The sequence below is a fragment of the Crinia signifera genome, chromosome 8 (genome assembly GCF_055691185.1).
Source record: "Crinia signifera chromosome 8, ASM5569118v1, whole genome shotgun sequence".
In the NCBI taxonomy this organism is placed as follows: domain Eukaryota; kingdom Metazoa; phylum Chordata; class Amphibia; order Anura; family Myobatrachidae; genus Crinia; species Crinia signifera.
Genome location: NC_139224.1, coordinates 169,079,215 through 169,100,393, shown reverse-complemented (window position 1 = coordinate 169,100,393; position 21,179 = coordinate 169,079,215). Strand labels below are relative to the sequence as shown.

The following is a 21,179-nucleotide window of genomic DNA, read 5'->3' as shown; positions in this document are numbered from 1 at the left end:
CTGGGACGATAGTACAGTGGGTGTGCTGTAGGCCCTATTCCTGTGGTAACTGGCTGGGACGATAGTACAGTGGGTGTGCTGTGAGTCCCATTCCCTCAGTACCTGACTGGGATGATAGTGCAGTGGGTGTGCTGTGGGTCCCATTCCCTCGGTACCTGACTGGGATGATAGTACAATGGGGGTGCTGTGGGCCCCATTCCTGTGGTAACTGGCTGGGATGATAATGCTGTGGGCCCTATTCCTGTGGTAACTGGCTGGTATGAGAGTACAGTGGGTGTGCTGTGCCCCATTCCCCCGGTGCCTGGCTGATACAATAGTACAGTGGTTGTGCTGTGGGCCCCATTCCCCCGGTGCCTGGCTGGGACAATAGTTCTGTAGGCATGCAGTAGCCTCCAGAACTGCACATTTTTGTACGTCCATGGAAGCGCCATCCTCAATGATAAATCTTCTCTCTGCTAGCGCCTACTATTTCGTGGTCATTAATATATTCAGAGTTCCTTTAAAACCCATCTGGTGTCCAGTAGTACAATATTTATATTATAGCCAGGCGATTGTAATCTGTAAGCAATTGTATGAAACCTGTGGGTGCCGTATTAATGTGTTTCCACTCCAGTTACAGCGCTGCTGAGAAAGCTGAAGCAGCAATCCAGGGAAAGTGTGGAGGAGAAGCGACCGCGTCTTCTGAGTGCACTAAAGGAGGTAAGAAAGTGTCCCTGTCTTCCCTTATATAACACTACGGCCGTAGCCGGGATTAATAGCTCTCCTACACCTGTAAAACATTTCCATTCTGTTATAGTGCCTTGATAATTAAGTCTCCACTACTGACTGATTTTTAGTATTCCCAGAACTTTGTGTCTAATGAATATGTATATAGGAGCCAGCATAGACTGCTAGGGGCCCCCGAGGACAGTGTGTGGCCCCACTGCCCTGTATAGCCTATTGATTTCCAAACCACAAAGGACAGATCCTTGCAGTGCAACTCTAAATATCAGGCTTGACTATGTCCCATAGAAAGTGCATCCAGAAAGTATTCACAGCGCTTCACGTTTTTCCACATTTTTTTTATTTTTAATAAATTAGCAAAAATCTCCAGAAAACCTTTTTCATGTCATTATGGGGTATGGTGTATAGAATGTTGTAGAACAAAAATTTATTTATTCCATTTTTGGAATAAAGCTGAAAATCGAAGCACTGTGAATACTTTCCGGGTGCACTCTATAAGGTCTGAATCCGCACACCCCTAAGATTCGCTTTGCTTCCCCTCTGTAATATCCCCTCTTGTCCGCCTCTGCAAGAGGGGATATTACAGCAAGTCGCCACGGTACCTGCGAATAATACATTATACAATAATACATTAGGCATATCGAAGCCTAAATCGCAGCTAGTTAGTACCAGGGCGGCGGAGGCTGCATGCTGCAGAACATAGCAAATCTGAGGACGGCATAATACACAAAAGCCGCTTATTCCTCAGGGGAGACCTGTACAAGTGATAACACTCCACACTGTGGCAACTTTGTTTAAAAAACATACATACACATCAGAGACTCCTCTATTAAGAAAGTAAAGGTGGCCATACACACGCAGATTTATCTGCAGATCTGTCTGGTTGGAACAAAAACATGGTTATGGATGAGAGCAAATGACAGTTGACCATTTGCTTGGAAATGCTGGAAAACTGACAAACTGTCACTCATCCATAACCATGTTTTTGTTCCAGCCAGCCAGATCTGAAGATAAATCTCACTAGTGTATGGGCACCTTAAATGTACCTGTCCTAGTTCCTAGCGCAAAGATCTAGTTCCTAGCGCTACCTTTGTGTGCAGTTCTAAGTTACTATAAAGGAGCCCATACACGCTCCGTTCTGGGCGTCCGTTTTGTACTTTTAAAGTACACATCGTATCGCATCGAATGCCTTGTGCATGCAATGCGATTCGATGTAAAGATAGTACAAAAAGTATGTGCAGCACATACTTTCTGTACTGTACGATGAGCTGTGCGGGAGCGCGCATCTCAGAGTACAAAACGGACGGAGCAGGAACGGAGCGTGTATGGGCACCTTAAGGGTGGTGGAAAATCAGTTCAAGGGCAAATAATAAAAATAAAACATGTCATGTACTCAGATTATATCTATGCATTTACATTCCTATAAGTGTAACCTCACACATATGTACCCCTAGCTATGCATTAACATTCCTATAGATGTTACCCCACATAGGGCCAGATGTATCAAGCTTCAAAAAGTCATTAAGTGGAGAGTGATCAACAAGCAGCCAATCAGCTCCTACCTTTCATTTTTAAAACCCAGCCTGGCAGGTAGGAGCTGATTGGCTGGTGGTTTATCACTCTCCATTTTATCACTTTTTGGCCTTTACACATACTTGCCCACCTTTATAGTCTCCGCTCCAGGAGAAGCCCAGAGAGGAGACTCTCTCTGCAGTTTTCGGGGGGTGGAGCTTGCCATCATTAAGCCCTGCCCCCATTTCAGTAAATGCCGCTATTCGCGGCTCTTAGGGGAGGGGATGGTACCAGTTGCATCATTTTAGCTCCGCCCCTCCTAGATGAGGGGGGCCTAATAGCAAATTAGCAAAGTATTAGTGTGACGTACAGGGGAATATGGATAGTGAGATTTAAGCTGTGTACACACGGGGGCGATAGGGGCTGAAATCGCTGGAAATATGGTCGCAGGTGACCATATTGCCAGTGATGGAAGTGCGCCCCGGCGATAAATCGCCGGATGCGCGCTCCCGTTTTCTGCCCCATTCTAATCGCCAGCTGATTACCTCTGCGGCACCGCCGGCTGAGGTTCCTTCTCATTAGCAACCATCTGCTAGCAATATATCTCCCCCCGTGTGTACGGGGCTTTAGAAATGAATTTACTATTAACTCTTCTATTTGCCATCAATGTGGATCATTTTCAGATTCAAATAAACCTCATTTCTATTGTGGTATCTTTAAATTGCCATTAGTAACACTAATCAGACTGTGTGGTTTGTCGCTTTCTGATGATGTCAAATATAAGACATAGGTTTATTATTTATTTATTACCAGTTTCTTATATATCGCATACATGTTCCGCAGCGCTGTACAGAGAATATTTGAACATTCACATCAGTCCCTGCCCCAGCGGAGTTTACAATCTATGTCCCCTTCCACATGTACACGCACACAGACATTCTAGGGTTAATTTGTTGGGAGCCAATTAGCCTACCAGTATATTTTTGGATTGTGGGAGGAAACCGGAGTACCCGGTGTAAACCCACGCAAGCACTGGGAGAACATACAAACTCTGCACAGTTAGGACCATGATGGGAATGGAACCCATGTCCTCAGCACTGTGAGGCAGTAATGCTAACCATAACACCGTCCGTACTGCCCGCCACCTCTGGGTTTGCTTCTGAGCCGGGCCATCTTGGCTGGGATTACATGTGATATATTGTATGCTAAAGGATATATATGTATGGAATGCTGCAGATTTCTGCCACCCTGCTACTTCTGTCAGTGCCGTCTGCTGATGCAGCTGTGGTTATGGCCCCTGTGCTTGTCTTCTATCGTATTCACCTGTTTCCTGTTTGCTTACTTCTCTATGTACTCTGTAATTGGGCGCTGCGGAACCCTGGTGGCGCCATATAAATAAAGGATAATAATAATAATATAATAAACCTTTTTTATATGTATTTCTTTTTCGGTTTATCCTGTTTGTATTGTATTTTATAGATTAAACACTTAACCAATGGGAAATGATTTCTTTCCTGCATAAAATCAAAAGTAACCAAGATTATTCCTGCTCCTGATTTTCCCGATATGTCGTCAAATGGGCCAGATGCAGCTCTGTTAGCTGGCCTTCCATCCACTAGGGCGTGGAGGGAGAATATAATAGTGCGCCGAGCGAAGCAAGGCACCGACATTCGGGACAAAGAGAGTGGAAAAACGCATGTCGACCTTTTCACTGTCGACCTAATGCTTGAGCCCAACCTTTTGACCCTGTCGACCATCAGTGGTCGATCCAATGCATATGGACTTTAGTTTGGTCGACCTAATGATCCATCCACCTCTACATACAGAGCGTGTGGTGGCGTTCTATAAAGTGACAGCCATTAGATGCAGCAGATGGCCACCATCCACCTCTATATACAGAGCGTGTTGTGGCGTTATATAAGGTGACAGCAGTTAGATGCAGCAGATGGCCACCATCCACCTCTATATACAGAGCGTGTGGTGGCGTTATATAAGGTGACAGCCGTTAGATGCAGCAGATGGCCACCATCCACCTCTATATACAGAGCGTGGTGGTGTTATATAAGGTGACAGCCGTTAGATGCAGCAGATGGCCACCATCCACCTCTATATACAGAGCGTGTGGTGGCGTTCTATAAAGTGACAGCCATTAGATGCAGCAGATGGCCACCATCCACCTCTATATACAGAGCGTGTGGTGGCGTTATATAAGGTGACAGCCGTTAGATGCAGCAGATGGCCACCATCCACCTCTATATACAGAGCGTGGTGGTGTTATATAAGGTGACAGCCGTTAGATGCAGCAGATGGCCACCGTCCACCTCTATATACAGAGCGTGTGGTGGTGTTATATAAGGTGACAGCAGCCGTTAGATGCAGCAGATGGCCACCATCCACCTCTATATACAGAGCGTGTGGTGGTGTTATATAAGGTGACAGCCGTTAGATGCAGCAGATGGCCACCATCCACCTCTATATACAGAGCGCGTGGTGGCGTTATATAAGGTGACAGCCGTTAGATGCAGCAGATGGCCACCATCCACCTCTATATACAGAGCATGTGGTGGCGTTATATAAGGTGACAGCCGTTAGATGCAGCAGATGGCCACCATCCACCTCTATATACAGAGCGTGTGGTGGTGTTATATAAGGTGACAGCAGCCGTTAGATGCAGCAGATGGCCACCATCCACCTCTATAAACAGAGCGCGTGGTGGTGTTATATAAGGTGACAGCCGTTAGATGCAGCAGATGGCCACCATCCACCTCTATATACAGAGCATGTGGTGGCGTTATATAAGGTGACAGCCGTTAGATGCAGCAGATGGCCACCATCCACCTCTATATACAGAGCATGTGGTGGTGTTATATAAGGTGACAGCCGTTAGATGCAGCAGATGGCCACCATCCACCTCTATATACAGAGAGTGTGGTGGCATTATATAAGGTGACAGCCGTTAGATGCAGCAGATGGCCACCATCCACCTCTATATACAGAGCGTGTGGTGGCGTTATATAAGGTGACAGCCGTTAGATGCAGCAGATGGCCACCATCCACCTCTATATACAGAGCATGTGGTGGTGTTATATAAGGTGACAGCCGTTAGATGCAGCAGATGGCCACCATCCACCTCTATATACAGAGCGTTTGGTGATGTTATATAAGGTGACAGCCGTTAGATGCAGCAGATGGCCACCATCCACCTCTATATACAGAGCGCGTGGTGGTGTTATATAAGGTGACAGCCGTTAGATGCAGCAGACGGCCACCATCCACCTCTATATACAGAGCGCGTGGTGGTGTTATATAAGGTGACAGCCGTTAGATGCAGCATATGGCCACCGTCCACCTCTATATACAGAGCGTGTGGTGGTGTTATATAAGGTGACAGCCGTTAGATGCAGCAGATGGCCACCATCCACCTCTATATACAGAGCGTGTGGTGGTGTTATATAAGGTGACAGCCGTTAGATGCAGCATATGGCCACCGTCCACCTCTATATACAGAGCGTGTGGTGGCGTTATATAAGGTGACATCATCCAATGATTTTCCACTGGGCAACAGTCATTGTATACTCAGAGTAGCCTACATCTGGTCAATCACCAAGAGAGATCATGCTCTGACCAATCAGAGAACTTACAGTCACTTCAAATAATTGGAGACAAAGTACCAACCAATCAGCTTCTAGCTGTTGTTTTTTAAAAAAAACAGCCTGTAACATGGCAGTTCGAAGCTCAATGGCACCTTATCTCCCTTCACTTTATCTCTCTCCAAGGGCAATGATGTACTAAGCCTTGAAAAGTGATATAATAGAGTAATAAACCACCAACCAATCAGCTCCTAACTGTAATTTTCTAAACACAACCTGTGACGGCAGTTAGGTGTTGATTGGCAGGTAGTTATCACTCTCCATTTTATCACTTTCAAACTTAGTACATCTGGACCCTATGCTTGAAACATCTCCCCCATTGTCTGTAAGCGACCAGTCACTTGCTTCAGGCTCCCTCTTTTCTTCTTGTTTTTTGTCAAGTTTGTGGAAGGGGGCTTCTTTTTCTGCTGGACACCATTGCCCTAGCGATACCAGCTCTTTTCTGACCATCCTAGGGCCGGATGCCCCCTATGCTATAAATGCCACCAGATCCTGCTGGAAAAGCCATGTGCTGGGTCCTAGGCGGAAGTGCTAGTGCAACATTACGGGAACATTACTTTGGCGTATTACATTTGTAAAAATCCTGCATGGATAGTTTATGATGGTGGGGTCGCGGCAGATTTATGATGGGATGGGGGATTTGGACCCAATGGGTGGGTTAAAAAACAACATGAAACCAAATGCTTAGTATGGGTTGTATTTTGGACCTCAACATTTTGGGGACACCCATTGGTTTCTAACACCTGTGCTCTACATTCACCGCTCCTGGTTATTATTAAACAGGCAGAACAGTAAGCGGGCCATGGGGCCGATTCAGGCTGTCTCCGTAAATTGCGAAGATGGCAGATTACCAAGCACTGTCCGAACGCCTGCCCGCCGCCGCCGATTCTCGTTATCACGTGAGGGGGATGAGTAACGACAACACAATCCCCTCACATGCCTCGGCTGCAGGAGTAATCATTCAACGGTATCGCCGACCATCGAATGACTTCTCCTGCCGTCACAAATAAAAGTCAATAGAAACTGACTTGTATTTGCAAGCGCCGGGACGAAGACAGGGCCGGTAGACATCGTCCCACCCGCGTACTCATGGCAACGTCCAGCGTTTTAATAGGAACGCGGGGCGTTCCCGGCCCTGATGCTTGCGGACGGCTTGGTGACTATGCAAATCTCCGAAGCCATTCGCAAAGGGGAGCTGCACATGTGCATTATAGACCCATGCGCAGGTGCCGTCCCAAAAGCATAGGGACGGAGCCGAACTCCCTAAATAGCGAATGAACCAGAATCACCGCCATGCTCACAACAAGCTTACAATCTACAGGGATATGATGTGTTACTTCTATACGTGACATGGGCATGTTTGTGACCAATCAGTAAACTTACAGTCATTTTCGATACTTACATTATGGTCTCAGGTATTGAGAGGAACAACATTAGCAATAAATTAAAAGGATCTAATTATTATTTATTGACATTTAAACACACACAGACACAAGACTGTATAACGTGCTGTTCACAGGCGGAGGCTCAAATCTCCATCTTCAGGAGGACGTCATTGCGTATTTTTGTCAGTTCGTTTTCTTTTCAAAACAATATAGCACAGGTATGAGCGCTGTTTGCTGATTATTCTGCACTGCAGCTGCTTAGATAAGGGGGATTACCAACCCCTTAAAAAGACAACAAGCTAAGAAAACAAAGATTTCAAGCAGCGCTTGTGCAGAATAAATTGTATATTTATTTTAAAATTTCATAAAAATTGTGTTGGGGCCAGCAACATGGACAGGACATACATACATAAATGACAAACAATTCCCCTTGGATACTAGTATTTAGCAGGTTAGTTTATGCATGCAATCATCCAGATGGTTAGTCTTAGGGCTTGATAAGTTGTTATTAACGTTTGTTAGTATAGATACAGTCCCCACTTTAAGTGCACATAGTGGTTAGATGCTGCTTTGCAAAACAGAATTTACTTGCTGTTTGGAATGAGGGGACAGGCTCCTGATCCACAGAGGTGAGCTCCCACCGCTGGTGCAGTCCAAATTTGATCGCGGTATTTCTGGGGCTTCCCTACTGGTACAGGTCCATTTGCTGCCAAGTCCTTTCCCCGTGGTCCTCTACGCGTTTCTCCGCCTTTTAAGATCAGCGGCTTCCTCAGGAGTATTGGATCCAATACTCCTGAGGAAGCCGCTGATCTTAAAAGGCGGAGAAACGCGTAGAGAGAACCACGGGGAAAGGACTTGGCAGCAAATGGACCTGTACCAGTAGGGAAGCCCCAGAAATACCGCGATCAAATTTGGACTGCACCAGCGGTGGGAGCTCACCTCTGTGGATCAGGAGCCTGTCCCCTCATTCCAAACAGCAAGTAAATTCTGTTTTGCAAAGCAGCATCTAACCACTATGTGCACTTAAAGTGGGGACTGTATCTATACTAACAAACGTTAATAACAACTTATCAAGCCCTAAAGACTAACCATCTGGATGATTGCATGCATAAACTAACCTGCTAAATACTAGTATCCAAGGGGAATTGTTTGTCATTTATGTATGTATGTCCTGTCCATGTTGCTGGCCACAACACAATTTTTATGAAATTTTAAAATAAATATACAATTTATTCTGCACAAGCACTGCTTGAAATCTTTGTTTTCATCGTTTTCTTTTGCCTGTAACGTCTAGCCAGCGTCGGGCTCCCTATAGACGGTTTGGGAAGGGGTGGCAGTAAGGTCCTCAGGTCCTAGTACCTTTTAGTTTGTGGAATACAACCACGCAGGCGCATTGGACTGTTACAGGGCTTTACCGTTACTGTACTGAGACATTTCCACTTTTCACCAAGCGCCTGGGATGCTCTTCGTACAACTTTTGAATCACCTTCAGTCTTTGCCGTGTGCAGAGCCTTCCATACGATTTCCAAGTCAACTGAATTTAGTTCCTCATAAGATATGAAGTCCTTTATTGCTGTTATATGCCTCACAACTGCCCAAGCTTCTGCAGATGCAGGAAACGCTTTTATTGCTTCAAGTAGCAAGGCCTTCAGAAGGCGTTTCTTAGCCAGTTTGCGATAAATGGCCGTTATGTCCCTTGTGTCCCACCACTCGGTGGCACCTTCCAGGACAATGGCCCTGCAGCCCAGGTGGGGAAGGCAGTGGCCGAGGCAGACTGCTGCAGCTGATACTATTTCTGGGTTATAGCTGTGCAGATTGACCAATAATGTGCTGCAATGTTCCTTAATCAATCTGGTGATGGAACTGAATGGAAGCCTTCTGGATTGCTGGACTAGCTCACCAAACAGCTTAGTTGCACATAGTCGGGTGCTTGGTTGTTTATCATCGAGATACTGTGCGATGCGGCTGAGGATGTCATCATCGTATTTGTACCAAGCTTTCTCCTTATGCAACTCCAGAATGGCCAGCAATGGTTCTAGGATCATGTAGACCGAGTTCTGATTTTCTTCTTTCTTTAACTCGCGCACGAGTGCCCCTGTAAGGGCTTTTCTGAATTTTATAGTCAGATTTATAAAGGTCTTTGTGGTGTATTTAATGCAGTCTAAAATCTTTTGGCGCGTATAGATATTAACGCCGTCCATTATGCGCAATAGATCATTGAGGAGTCCTTTATGTAGGTCTCTTGGCAGACTCAATGGAAATGACAGGAGAGATGCGCAAATTGTGACACTTGTTTGTTTGGTGTCTACATCCTTCGAGTCCCATAGTGGCCTAAGAAGTCCCAACATCTCTGTGCATTTCCCAGTTTTGATCATTTCCATAACAAAGTCATCCAGAAGTTCAGACTCGTTATACAGACTGCCAGATAGGTCTTTCCGGTACACTACTTCGGGACCATAAACAATGAGCTTGGCCTTGGGGTGGTGGTCTATGTGGCTGGCATCGGTGCTGGGTGTTGTTGGTCTCTGCTGGTGGTCGGCCAGTAAGGTAGACACTTGGTGTATAGTGGCTGTTATGATCTCTTGGACCTCAGCACAATCCACGTTTTGCACTTCCCAGTTAGCTAGCACAGTGCGGGCTTTTGTGAACAATAGGACAATATTTGGATCTTCCATGCCATTACCTCTGAAGGCCACAGAGGCATTATTGATGAACATGGCAAATACCTTTTGGGTGCCAGGATGAGTTGCGGCTACCATGTTGTCACATATTTCCGCTAATAAATACACCTTCCGATTGAAGGGAACGGTGGGATAAGACATTATAGCAGTTAGGGTGGTAAAAATAGACAGAGTCGAGGAGTACCCGATGCTTTGAACGGTAGTCACAAGCTCCTCAATAGTGGCCTCCATGTAGTCCCGGGCTAAGTAATAAAGGACATTGCTGGCTGAAAGCCAAAGGCCCTCACTGTTGACACACTCTGCCCCTAGCATTGTCTTTACAACGGCCGGTATGATGTTGCTGAATAAGCTGCTCACGTCCGTTCTTAGCCGTAAGACGTGGCTCAGAAAGTCAAAGATCACGTGTCTGTCTGTAAGGGCCATCCAGTGCATCTCCTTCCTGATGACATGATTTATTGTGCGGATCTTCTGCACAAGGCCCTCCAATGGCATGGAGGCAATGATATCAGGCAGACATCTCTTCATCACTTGAGAGTAGATGGGTTTTAGTTCATCCAGGATCTTCTTACTGGAGTTTAGGTTCATAGTAAATTCTTTACTAGGTATTCCTTCACACAATACAAATGTGAAAGCTGGATATAATGCAGAGGTGACTAGAGGGGTAGTAATCTAGGCCAAGTATTATTCCGGCCTTACCCAAAGCTGGTTCTTTATCCAAAGATGTTTTCTTATTGGAATCCAGTCCTCTGTAATCCAGTAGTCAGTATTAAATATTTTTTCCAATGGGTTTTTCGGACTCAAATAAATTGAGAAGAAATCACTCAGAGAGAAGCAATGCGGTTCTAACTGTAGAGCTGTCACCACAAAGTGGCTGGCAGTTGCCCAGCATCGCTTTATGTAGAACAGCCTGTGTGATTGTGACATCACAGGCATGTAGAGGGCAGTAAGCAAAGGTGTCAGGACCTGTGGTTAGGAAAGGGACTGGTGTACTGGTAGAACTACTAATCTTATCACATCAACCATGATCTTATAAAAGCCAGTCCAATCCCAACTGTCACGTTACCGTCTGGGTTTCACAGATGACAGTTAGGGGCTGACTGGCTTCTATAATGTCACCTTCCACTTGGTCTCTTCATTAGGCTTAAGGTGGCCATACACACGCAGATTTATCTGCAGATCTGTCTGGTTGGAACAAAAACCTGGTTATGGATGAGAGCAAAGGACAGTTGACCATTTGCTTGGAAATGCTGGAAAACTGACAAACTGTCACTCATCCATAACCATGTTTTTGTTCCAACCAGCCAGATCTGCAGATAAATCTTACTAGTGTATGGGCACCTTAAGAATATACAAAATAAATTGAACTATCAATCTACGAATTGTATGGTGTGTATGTTAGTGTGAGATCTGAAAATGTTGCGAAAAAAACAAATATTACAGTGGTAAAAAGGTAAAATAAGAATACACACTCTCACTGTGTCTGAATTAAAGTGTATTGGTTATAAAATAATAATAAAAGTACATTAAAGACACACAGAGAAGGGTGGATATCATTATCTATTTGTACTGGCACAAATACACAAAAAACACACAGGGACATCGTATCTCTGCAAATTAAGGATTTAATGAGGCAGTGGTCCGACACTGTTTTAATACACTTATTCCAATTTCTTTATCTTTCTCACATCTGTCGCTAACGTTTTAATATTTCACCTTTTTATTAGCAAAATCATTAAGTTATATTTTATAATTATCAAAAAAGGACGTCTTCGTGCACCCAGCAATACTTTCTTTTCTTGTGCGGTTGTGTGGAACCTTGTGTTTATGTGAATTTCCCACCAAAATAATAGATACCCAGCAGGTGATTTCAATCTGAGAATGGTACTTACCTGTTGCGTGTGGCATTGAGCACAGTGACAGGGGCCATCCTAAATGTGCTTTGCACTATCCCCTGATCTCCACAAGCCGCAATAGGGAATATTGCTGACTAGTATTCCTGGAGCTGCTGCTGTACGCTATGTATTGGATTTTGTGCCCTGTAACATATTATCCCTAATCCCCTCTATGTGCTGTGTTTTGATTTGCAGCTAGGAGATTTTTACCTGGAACTTCATTGGGATTTTCAAAGTTGGGGTAAGTGGTTGTTGGTCTCCCCATATGTCCGTTATACTCCGTCCCTGGTTTCAAAATGGGAAACTACCAACCAGTTAGCTTCTGTCCTGCTATAGGCTGTGTGTTAAAAATAACTACAGCCCATTGGTACTTTCTCTCCACCTTTTTTGATCCAAGCGTTGATACATCTCCTCCTAAGTGAGGATAGTTTGGTGTTTTACGTTGGCAATTCGGGGAGGGCCAAAGGGTCTTGTCACACGTGTTCCGTATTTTACGCTTTATTAGCCAGTGATTGTTACTTTGACCATAGCTGTGTAGTGTTCCCTCTAGGAATTTTTGGGGGCAGCGCAATGGGGGGCGGACCCGGCCCGCCGACATAGTTGTCGCGTGGCTAAATCGGGCGTGTCCGGGTCATCTCGTGGCTAAAGGGGGCGGGCCTGGCCCCGCCGAAGTCCCTGAGCTGCCAGGGAAGCCTAGCGTCGCCGAGATTGCGGTGGCTGGAGCTTCCCCGGGCACACCAGCAAGACAGGCAGCAGGCTCTTTGGTACTCTTTACCTAGAAGGGCGGGCATCGCATGCACTAAAAAATCGGGTGCGATGCCTGCGATTTCCCATAGGGAACAATGTTAAATGTCCCAATTGACCCGATTTTCCTGTTCAATGTCTCAATTGACCCGATTTTTCCATAGGAAACAATGTTAAATGGGCCACAGAGGCCAAATAGGCACCCTGAAGTGTGAAATGGCCCCCACAATTGTTAACGCCACCCCACAATCAACGTCAACCCAAAGCGTGGCGAGCGGCGGCGGTACGCGTCCTACGACCTTTTCATACCCCCACTATCCACGTCGGCGTGGAGTTGAGAATAGAAAGTGTGGCGAGCGCAGAGAGCCACCGAGCCCGAAGCGTGGCGAGCGGACACCTTCACAGGTATACGCGTCCCCTCGCGGGCTTCACAGCTGTCCGCGTCCCCTCGCGGGGCTCGCTGCGCTCGCCACACTTTCTATTCTCCACGCCGATGTGGATAGTGGGGGTATGAAAAGGTCGTAGGACGCGTACCGCCGCCCCTCGCGCTCGCCACGCTTTGGGTTTACATTGATCGTGGGGTGGCGTTAACAATTCGGGTGGCCATTATTCACTTCAGGGTGCCTATTTGGCCTCTGTGGGCCATTTAACATTGATTCCTATGGAAAAATCGGGTCAATTGAGACATTGAACATTGTTCCCTATGGGAAATCGCGGGCATCGCGTCGGTCGCATCGCATGCGATTTTTTTAGTGCATGCTATGCCCGCAATTTTTTACTAACGATGCCCACGATCAAAATCGTGGTCGCCCTTCTAGGTAAAGAGTACCGGCTCTTTTAGCGGGGTGCTACTGGAGGGGCAGGGTGCATTTTGCCCTTTAAAAATCGGGCAGGGCCCCACTAAAACAGCCTAGCGGGAACACTAGCTGTGTGTTGGTTATTTATACTCTGCTGCACTGTGGCCTAACATCCATATAATGACCCACAAAATGTATAAATAATGACTTATTTAGAATGTGTATGTTTGCCATACAGCACAAAGTGTGACGCTGCCATGGCAACCTAGGCGGAGAGATGAGCGGTTCTGTATTCGGCATCGTATGATTGTTCTGTACCGTCAGTAACTTGTGTTCTCTCCCCACGTAGTGCCTTTACTGTCCCGTATCCTGCCTTCTGATGCATGCAAGATCTATAAACAAGGTATTAATATCAGGTGTGTGCCCCTCTCTTCTACCTGGGATTTGCGGGTGGTGTTGGTAAATTTACAATCTTAACCGTATAATGTTGTAATGTTCTCCTGTATAACATGGCCGCGTTGTGTAGAGCGTCAGTGAGGTCAGGATGTCAGCGTTCAGTATACCACCGCAAGAACATCGCATAGATCAGGATTCAGAGCTGGAAGTATGCACGGACCACTAGCTGGTGGAGGGACCTGTTCAGGCAGGGTTGGGGGAGTTAAGGGTGAGCACTAACTGGGAGGGTTAGGGCCAGGCCGCAGGGGAGGGTTGGAGGGCAGGGGGAGGGTATGTGCACTTACTGACTCCTGTCAGCATTCCCGTGTCCGTATTCTGACTGCTGGTCATCTGTATGTAACCCATGTTCATAAGCTTCAGCCCTAATGCAGACAAGTGGCCTGAACCAGTAGGCGATCTGTCTGCGCAGAATGGGCTGTAGCCTGTTTCAGCTCTGTCATATAACGTGGGAGCTGGGGCACAAGCTCACCCACTAAATGCTCCCGCTGTGGGTTGCTGAGTGAAGGAAGGAGACCGGGAGCCACAATCCCGGTCTCCTTCCGAGGTGTAAGAGGGGGATGACTGCTTTTGACCCCTCAATCCAGCTGATGACTGGTCCAGTATGCTAGTATGTATGTATCCTCTCCCCTGAGGTTTCCATCATTGTATGGGTTCTGTGGTGAGAGCTCTTCATTGGTGATGCCTATATCAGCTGGTGTACAGACAGTTCCCTCAGTGGTAGCAGCCGTATGTATGTATAGAAGGTAACTGCCTTTGGGGTCCGTGGACTAATCCTTGGGAAGAGATAAACTCAATGGAGATCTGGATGGAGATAAAGCATCAGCCAGCTCCTGTCATTTGTCAAACTTAAAGGAAAAAAAACGACCAAAAGTCGGGCCTTGGGCGCAGTTCGGAGCTTAGGAGTAGTTGGCTGCTACTTTATCACAGTCCACTTTATCTCTCTCCAAGGCTTAGTACATAGACAGGCACCAGCGTGGGAATAACACTTAAACCCTGTACACACACATCGATTTGCTTTTGATTCGATTTTCTATTAGATCTGGCAATAGATATCGAATTTGATATACATTCACGGTACATTGTTCACATTCCATTTACTGGATCAAATTCGATTTTTCTTTGGCTGCACAGTAGATTTTTCTGTTCGATTTTGTGAAAAACGGGAGCGCGAATTGAATGTAGATCGAAAGTGACACAAAAACCATTCGATTACGTTTAGGATCGATTTTGCTTCTTCTATAAGGAAAAATCGATGCATGTGTACAGGGCTTAACACCGAGGTTTCCTTTTATCTACGGGGTGGATAATTACACTCTATATCTATTGTTCCAGGCTTGACACCACTCTCATAGACTTCACAGACATGAAGTGCCAACGAGGAGACCTCAGCTTCATCTTTAACGGCGACGCTGCACCCTCTGAATCATTCGTAGTCTTAGACAATGAGCAGAAAGTTTACCAGAGAATACATCACGAGGTGAGTCCAGGGCTGGTTACTAATGCTGGTCCGACCTGGGGTTCTGAACCCAGGTCACCCATTCATACACACTGGAAAATGCTTCGACCAATATTTAAACCAGGGCTCGACAAAACCCAGGGGCCAGGTCGCCATGGCGACCAGATTCTGCTTCCTGGCGACCAGATTTGCCAGGAAGCAGAACCCCGGGCAGAGTGGTGGCTTGAATTATGGACAGCAGTGGGTCATAATTAGCGTTCCCGCTAGCTTCTTTTTGTGGGGCGCTGTACCCTGCCCGTTTTGTTTTTTTTCCTGCTACTTACTCTGCCTTGTGCCCGGCTGCCGATAGGCTGACAGCCGCGCTCATCAATAGGTCAGGACGCATCTCAGCGCGGGATGTGGCTGGAAGAGCTGACACGCTGCTAAACTCATAGCAGCGTGTAAGCGCTTCCAGCTACCCACGCCATGCTGACAGGCCACTCACCTTCTCTGGTGTGAGCAGCTGTCAGCTTTAAAATGCATCTGTCCTTCCCCTGCCACGCTGACACGCCGCAGCTATCCCATGTTCATGTACCTGCTCACCCCGCCTCCTCTCCCACTCAGCGCAGCGGCGTGTCAGCGCTGTGCGATCCCTTCTGCTGTGATTAGCTCAGCAGGGACGCACTGGCATGTGCTTTTACTGGCCGCAGAGAGACCCGGCCAGACAGGGCAGCACAGCCTGGCTGTAGGGACTCGGGAGGTATATTCTATATTTTAATGTGGCGCCAATTGAAGCGCGAGTGCCTGAAGCCAGGGTCAGTGATTGGCTTCACGAGCTTCCGCCAGATTTCAAATGCCTGCTGGGGTCACCCAGTGTGGTGGGAGAAGAGCGACCTCGACTTCTCCCCTCAATAAGTAATGAGGCAGCAAAAGAAGAGGCCAGGCAGTGGTGGTGAGCATTACTGCTGCTGGGGGGTATTATACTATGTGTGTTTTACTGCTGGCATCAGGGCACTACTGGGGGCATCTTGTGCAGGGCACTACTGTAGGCATCTTATCGCGCTGCGGACCTTCTCTGATACAGCGGCAGCCGGGAGAGTTGTGCACCAGTCTGCTGGCTGCCGCTGGGCTGGCTGTTATATTGAACCATATAACCCACCGTGGGGCCATCTGCTTATGTGTCTGCTAAATGGGACACCCGAGGCTGCTGTAAGTGCTCCTGATAGGATAACCAGCCACGGAACCCGCTGCTTACGCAGAGGCTGCTGCCAGCTCTCCCTGCCAATCTCTACCTCCTGTATCCTCATCCATGATCCTGCAATGGTGCCCACCCCCTCTGTAATTTTTTTCTCGATCTGCCCCTGCCTGGCATCATGTCAGAAACCCATATGTGGCATAATATGTCATGGGCATTATGGCGTGTGGTATTATATATATATATATATATATAATGGGCACTAGGTGATTCATCGCGCCCTACGGGAGCTCTTCACACCGGCGTAAGGGGCTACGCCCCTTAATTTGTGAACATTTGTATTGTGAGAAATATGGTTAGAATTGTATGAAAGATGCCCTGTATTGCAGCTTCTGGCAGTGGGTGAGGGTCCAGCGTGGCAGCACAGGAGTACCGGACGGTGGCCCTGAGTCAGTGTCTCCTCCTACTGGGTGGGAGTTAGGGTGCATGAGAGCAGGAGGCTGGGATATGAGGCATAATAGGGGTATGTGGGCAACACAGCGTCAGCGATTACCCAGTGGTGGAAGTTACGGTTCAGGAGAGCAGGAAGCTGGGTAGTGATAGGGGTGTGTGGGCATACGGGTGACTAAAGAGGGTGGTGGACACTGTGCAGCTTCTGCCAGTGGGTGAGGGTCCAGCGTGGCAGCACAGAAATACAGGAGTCAGTGTCTCCTCCGACTGGGTGGGAGTTAGGGTGCATGAGAGCAGGAGGCTGGGCGGTAAAGCATGATAGGGGAATGTGGGCAACACAGGGTGAGCGGGTCTCCACTGGCAGAAGTTATGGGGCAGGAGAACAGGAGGCAGGGCAGTGTCCTCCCACATTGATGGCAAAAGTATTCAAGATCGGCCATAAACCATCGATTATTTGAAAATCATTGATGGTTGATGGGCATCCTTAGAACTGGAGGAGGGTGGGGGACAGTATGCAGCTCCCGGCAGTGGGTGAGCGTCTCCTCCCACTGGGAGGGAGTGAGCGTGCATGAGAGCAGGAGGCTGTATAATAGTGGTATGTGGGCAAGACATTGATAAAAGTTGTGGCGCTGGTGCAGAGGGCAGTGGGAAAACCTGCAGTGCGGCAGCCAGGGCCGGATTTCCCACCTAGGGGCGGTACCTGCTTGTGGTGGTACAGGATCCCCCATTGTCACGGGGGTACGTGAAATGCGGGAGCGGGGGCCGCGGTGGTCCGCTGGGGGGGTGGAATTGCCGGAAGGGGGTCAGGGGGGTCTGCAAATTGCGGGAGGGGGGGTGGTGTGTGGGGATCCGCGGTTAGCGGGAGGGGGCGCGGGGGGGCTTGAATCGTGGGAAGGGGGGTCCGCAAATTGCGGGAGGGGGGTTGTCGGGGTTAGTGAATTGTGCGAGGGGGGGTTGCGGAGGTCCGTGAACTGCGGGAGGGGCACGTGGGGTGACGTGAGTCGGGGGGGGGGGGGTGGTGCGGGGGTCCGTGAATCACGGGAGGGGTCATGAATCGCAGGAGGCGGGGGTCGTAGGGGGGCTGCGAATCGCAGGAGGGGGGTGTGGGGGGTTGCCGTGAATTGCATGTGGGGGGTTCCGAATTGCAGGAAGGGGGGTGCCGTGAATTGCATGAGGGGGGCATGAATTGCGGGAGGGGGGGTCCCCGAATGTGTGAATTACGGGGCGGTCGCAAATCGCGAGAAGTGCCGAGGGGGCCCGCAAATCGCGGGAGGGGGGCGCTACGGGGGGTTCCGTGAATCGCGGGAGGGGGCGGCGCGAATTGCGGGAGGGGGGTCGCAAATCGCAGTAGGGGGGTGCTGTGAATCGCGGGAGGGGGGGTTGCGGGGGGCCCTTTTAATGCCGGGAGGGGGGGTCGCAGGGGTCCTGCGAATCGCTGGAGGGGAGGGTCCAAGGGGTCCTGCGAATCGCGGGAGGGGAGGATGCAGGGGTCCCGTGTTTCGCGGGAGGGGGTGGTCACGGGGGTCCAGCGAATCGCGGGAGGGGGGGGGTCGCGGGGGTCCCGCGAATCGCGGAGGGGGGGTCGTCGCGGGGGTCCCGCAAATCGCGAGAGGGGGGGTCGCGGGGGTCCCGCGAATCGCGGGAGGGAGTTAGGGTGCATGAGAGCAGGAGGCTGGGCGGTAAAGCATGATAGGGGAATGTGGGCAACACAGGGGGAGCGGGTCTCCACTGGCGGAAGTTATGGGGCAATAGAACAGGAGGCAGGGCAGTGTCCTCCCACATTGATGGCAAAAGTATTCAACATCGGCCATAAACCATCGATTATTTGAAAATCATTGATGGTCGATGGGCATCCCTAGAACTGGAGGAGGGTGGGGGACAGTATGCAGCTCCCGGCAGTGGGTGAGCGTCTCCTCCTACTGGGAGGGAGTGAGCGTGCATGAGAGCAGGAGGCTGTATAATAGTGGTATGTGGGCAAGACATTGATAAAAGTTGTGGCGCTGGTGCAGAGGGCAGTGGGGAAACCTGCAGTGCGGCAGCCAGGGCCGGATTTCCCACCTAGGGGTGGTACCTGCTTGTGGTGGTACAGGATCCCCCATTGTCACGGGGGTACGTGAAATGCGGGAGCAGGGGCCACGGTGGTCCGCTGGGGGGTGGAATTGCCGGAAGGGGGTCATGGGGGTCTGCAAATTGCGGGAGGGGGGGTGGTGTGTGGGGATCCGCGGTTTGCGGGAGGGGGCGGGGGGGCTTGAATCGTGGGAAGGGGGGTCCGCAAATTGCGGGAGGGGGGTTGTCGGGGTTAGTGAATTGCGGGAGGGGGGGTTGTGGAGGTCCGTGAACTGCGGGAGGGGTCATGAATCGCGGGGGTCGTAGGGGGGGCTGCGAATCGCAGGAGGGGGGTGTGGGGGGTTGCCGTGAATTGCATGTGGGGGGTTCCGAATTGCAGGAAGGGGGGTGCCGTGAATTGCATGAGGGGGGCATGAATTGCGGGAGGGGGGGTCCCCGAATGTGTGAATTAGGGGGCGGTCGCAAATCGCGAGAGGTGCCGAGGGGGCCCGCAAATCGCGGGAGGGGGGCGCTACGGGGGGTTTCGTGAATCGCGGGAGGGGGGGTCGTGAATCGCAGGAAGGGGGGTGTGGGGGGTGCCGTGAATTGCGTGAGGGGGGCATGAATCGCGGGAGGTGGGGTCCCCGAATGTGTGAATTAGGGGGCGGTCGCAAATCGCGAGAAGTGCCGAGGGGGCCCGCAAATCGCGGGAGGGGGGCGCTACGGGGGGTTTCCGTGAATTGCGGGAGGGGGGGTCGCGAATTGCGGGAGGGGGGGTCGCAAATCGCAGTAGGGGGGGTGCCGTGAATCGCGGGAGGGGGGGTCGCGGGGGGCCCTTTTAATGCCGGGAGGGGAGGATGCAGGGGTCCTGCGAATCGCGGGAGGGGAGGATGCAGGGGTCCTGCGAATCGCGGGAGGGGGGGGTCCCGCGAATCACGGGAGGGGGGTCGCGGGGGTCCTGGCAGAGGGTAGGGATGTGCAGGAGTAATGGTGGATGGTGGATGGTGGCTGTGGAGTAATGGTGGATGGTGGGCGTGTACTGTAGCCCTGGCTGGGCGGGGGGAGGTGATGTCAAGGGGGTGGAATGTTAGACACATGAAACTGTTCTACACAGGAACGTTCTCCACAGGGGTTGAGTGACAGATCTGGCTAAATATATAAGAGATTACAGTGTGTGGCATAATTTGCCGTGAATCGCGGGAGGGGGGGTCGCGGGGGGCCCTTTTAATGCCGGGAGGGGGGGTCGCAGGGGTCCTGCGAATCGCGGGAGGGGGGGTTGCGGGGGTCCAGCGAATCGCGGGAGGGGGGGTCGCGGGGGTCCAGCGAATCGCGGGAGGGGGGGTCGCGGGGGTCCAGCGAATCGCGGGAGGGGGGGTCGCGGGGGTCCCGCGAATCGCGGGAGGGGGTCGCGGGTTGTCCCGCGAATCGCGGGAGGGGGTCGCGGGTTGTCCCGCGAATCGCGGGAGGGGGTCGCGGGTTGTCCCGCGAATCGCGGGAGGGGGGGTGTCGCGGGTTGTCCCGCGAATCGCGGGAGGGGGGGGGTCGCGGGTTGTCCCGCGAATCGCGGGAGGGGGGGGGGGTCGCGGGTTGTCCCGCGAATCGCGGGAGGGGGGGGGGGTCGCGGGTTGTCCCGCGAATCGCGGGAGGGGGGGGGGGGTCGCGGGTTGTCCCGCGAATCGCGGGAGGGGGGGGGGGGGTCGCGGGTTGTCCCGCGAATCGCGGGAGGGGGGGGGGGTCGCGGGTTGTCCCGCGAATCGCGGGAGGGGGGGGGTCGCGGGTTGTCCCGCGAATCGCGGGAGGGGGGGGGTCGCGGGTTGTCCCGCGAATCGCGGGAGGGGGGGGTCGCGGGTTGTCCCGCGACTCGCGGGGGGGGCCGCAAATCGCGGGAGGGGGGGTCGCGGGGGGGCCCGCAAATCGCGGGAGGGGGGGTCCCGCGAATCGCGGGGGTCCTGGCAGAGGGTAGGGATGTGCAGGAGTAATGGTGGATGGTGGCTGTGGAGTAATGGTGGATGGTGGGCGTGTACTGTAGCCCTGGCTGTGCGGGGGGAGGTGATGTCAAGGGGGTGGAATGTTAGACACATGAAACTGTTCTACACAGGAACGTTCTCCACAGGGGTTGAGTGACAGATCTGGCTAAATATATAAGAGATTACAGTGTGTGGCATAACTTGTAATGGGCATTACTGTGTTTGGTTTACCCTGTACTGGGCATT

General features: G+C 50.5%; 1 protein-coding gene across 1 annotated transcript in view; it reads left to right on the top strand.

Moving 5' to 3' along the window:
• ANKRD13C (ankyrin repeat domain 13C) overlaps positions 1-21,179 on the top strand; it is a 48,169-nt gene that overhangs the window by 15,935 nt on the left and 11,055 nt on the right. Inside the window, exons 4-7 of the mRNA XM_083157748.1 lie at positions 614-699; positions 12,039-12,084; positions 13,734-13,800; positions 15,173-15,317. Coding sequence (XP_083013874.1) covers positions 614-699; positions 12,039-12,084; positions 13,734-13,800; positions 15,173-15,317 — 344 coding nt within the window. The remainder of the gene's footprint in view (positions 1-613; positions 700-12,038; positions 12,085-13,733; positions 13,801-15,172; positions 15,318-21,179) is intronic.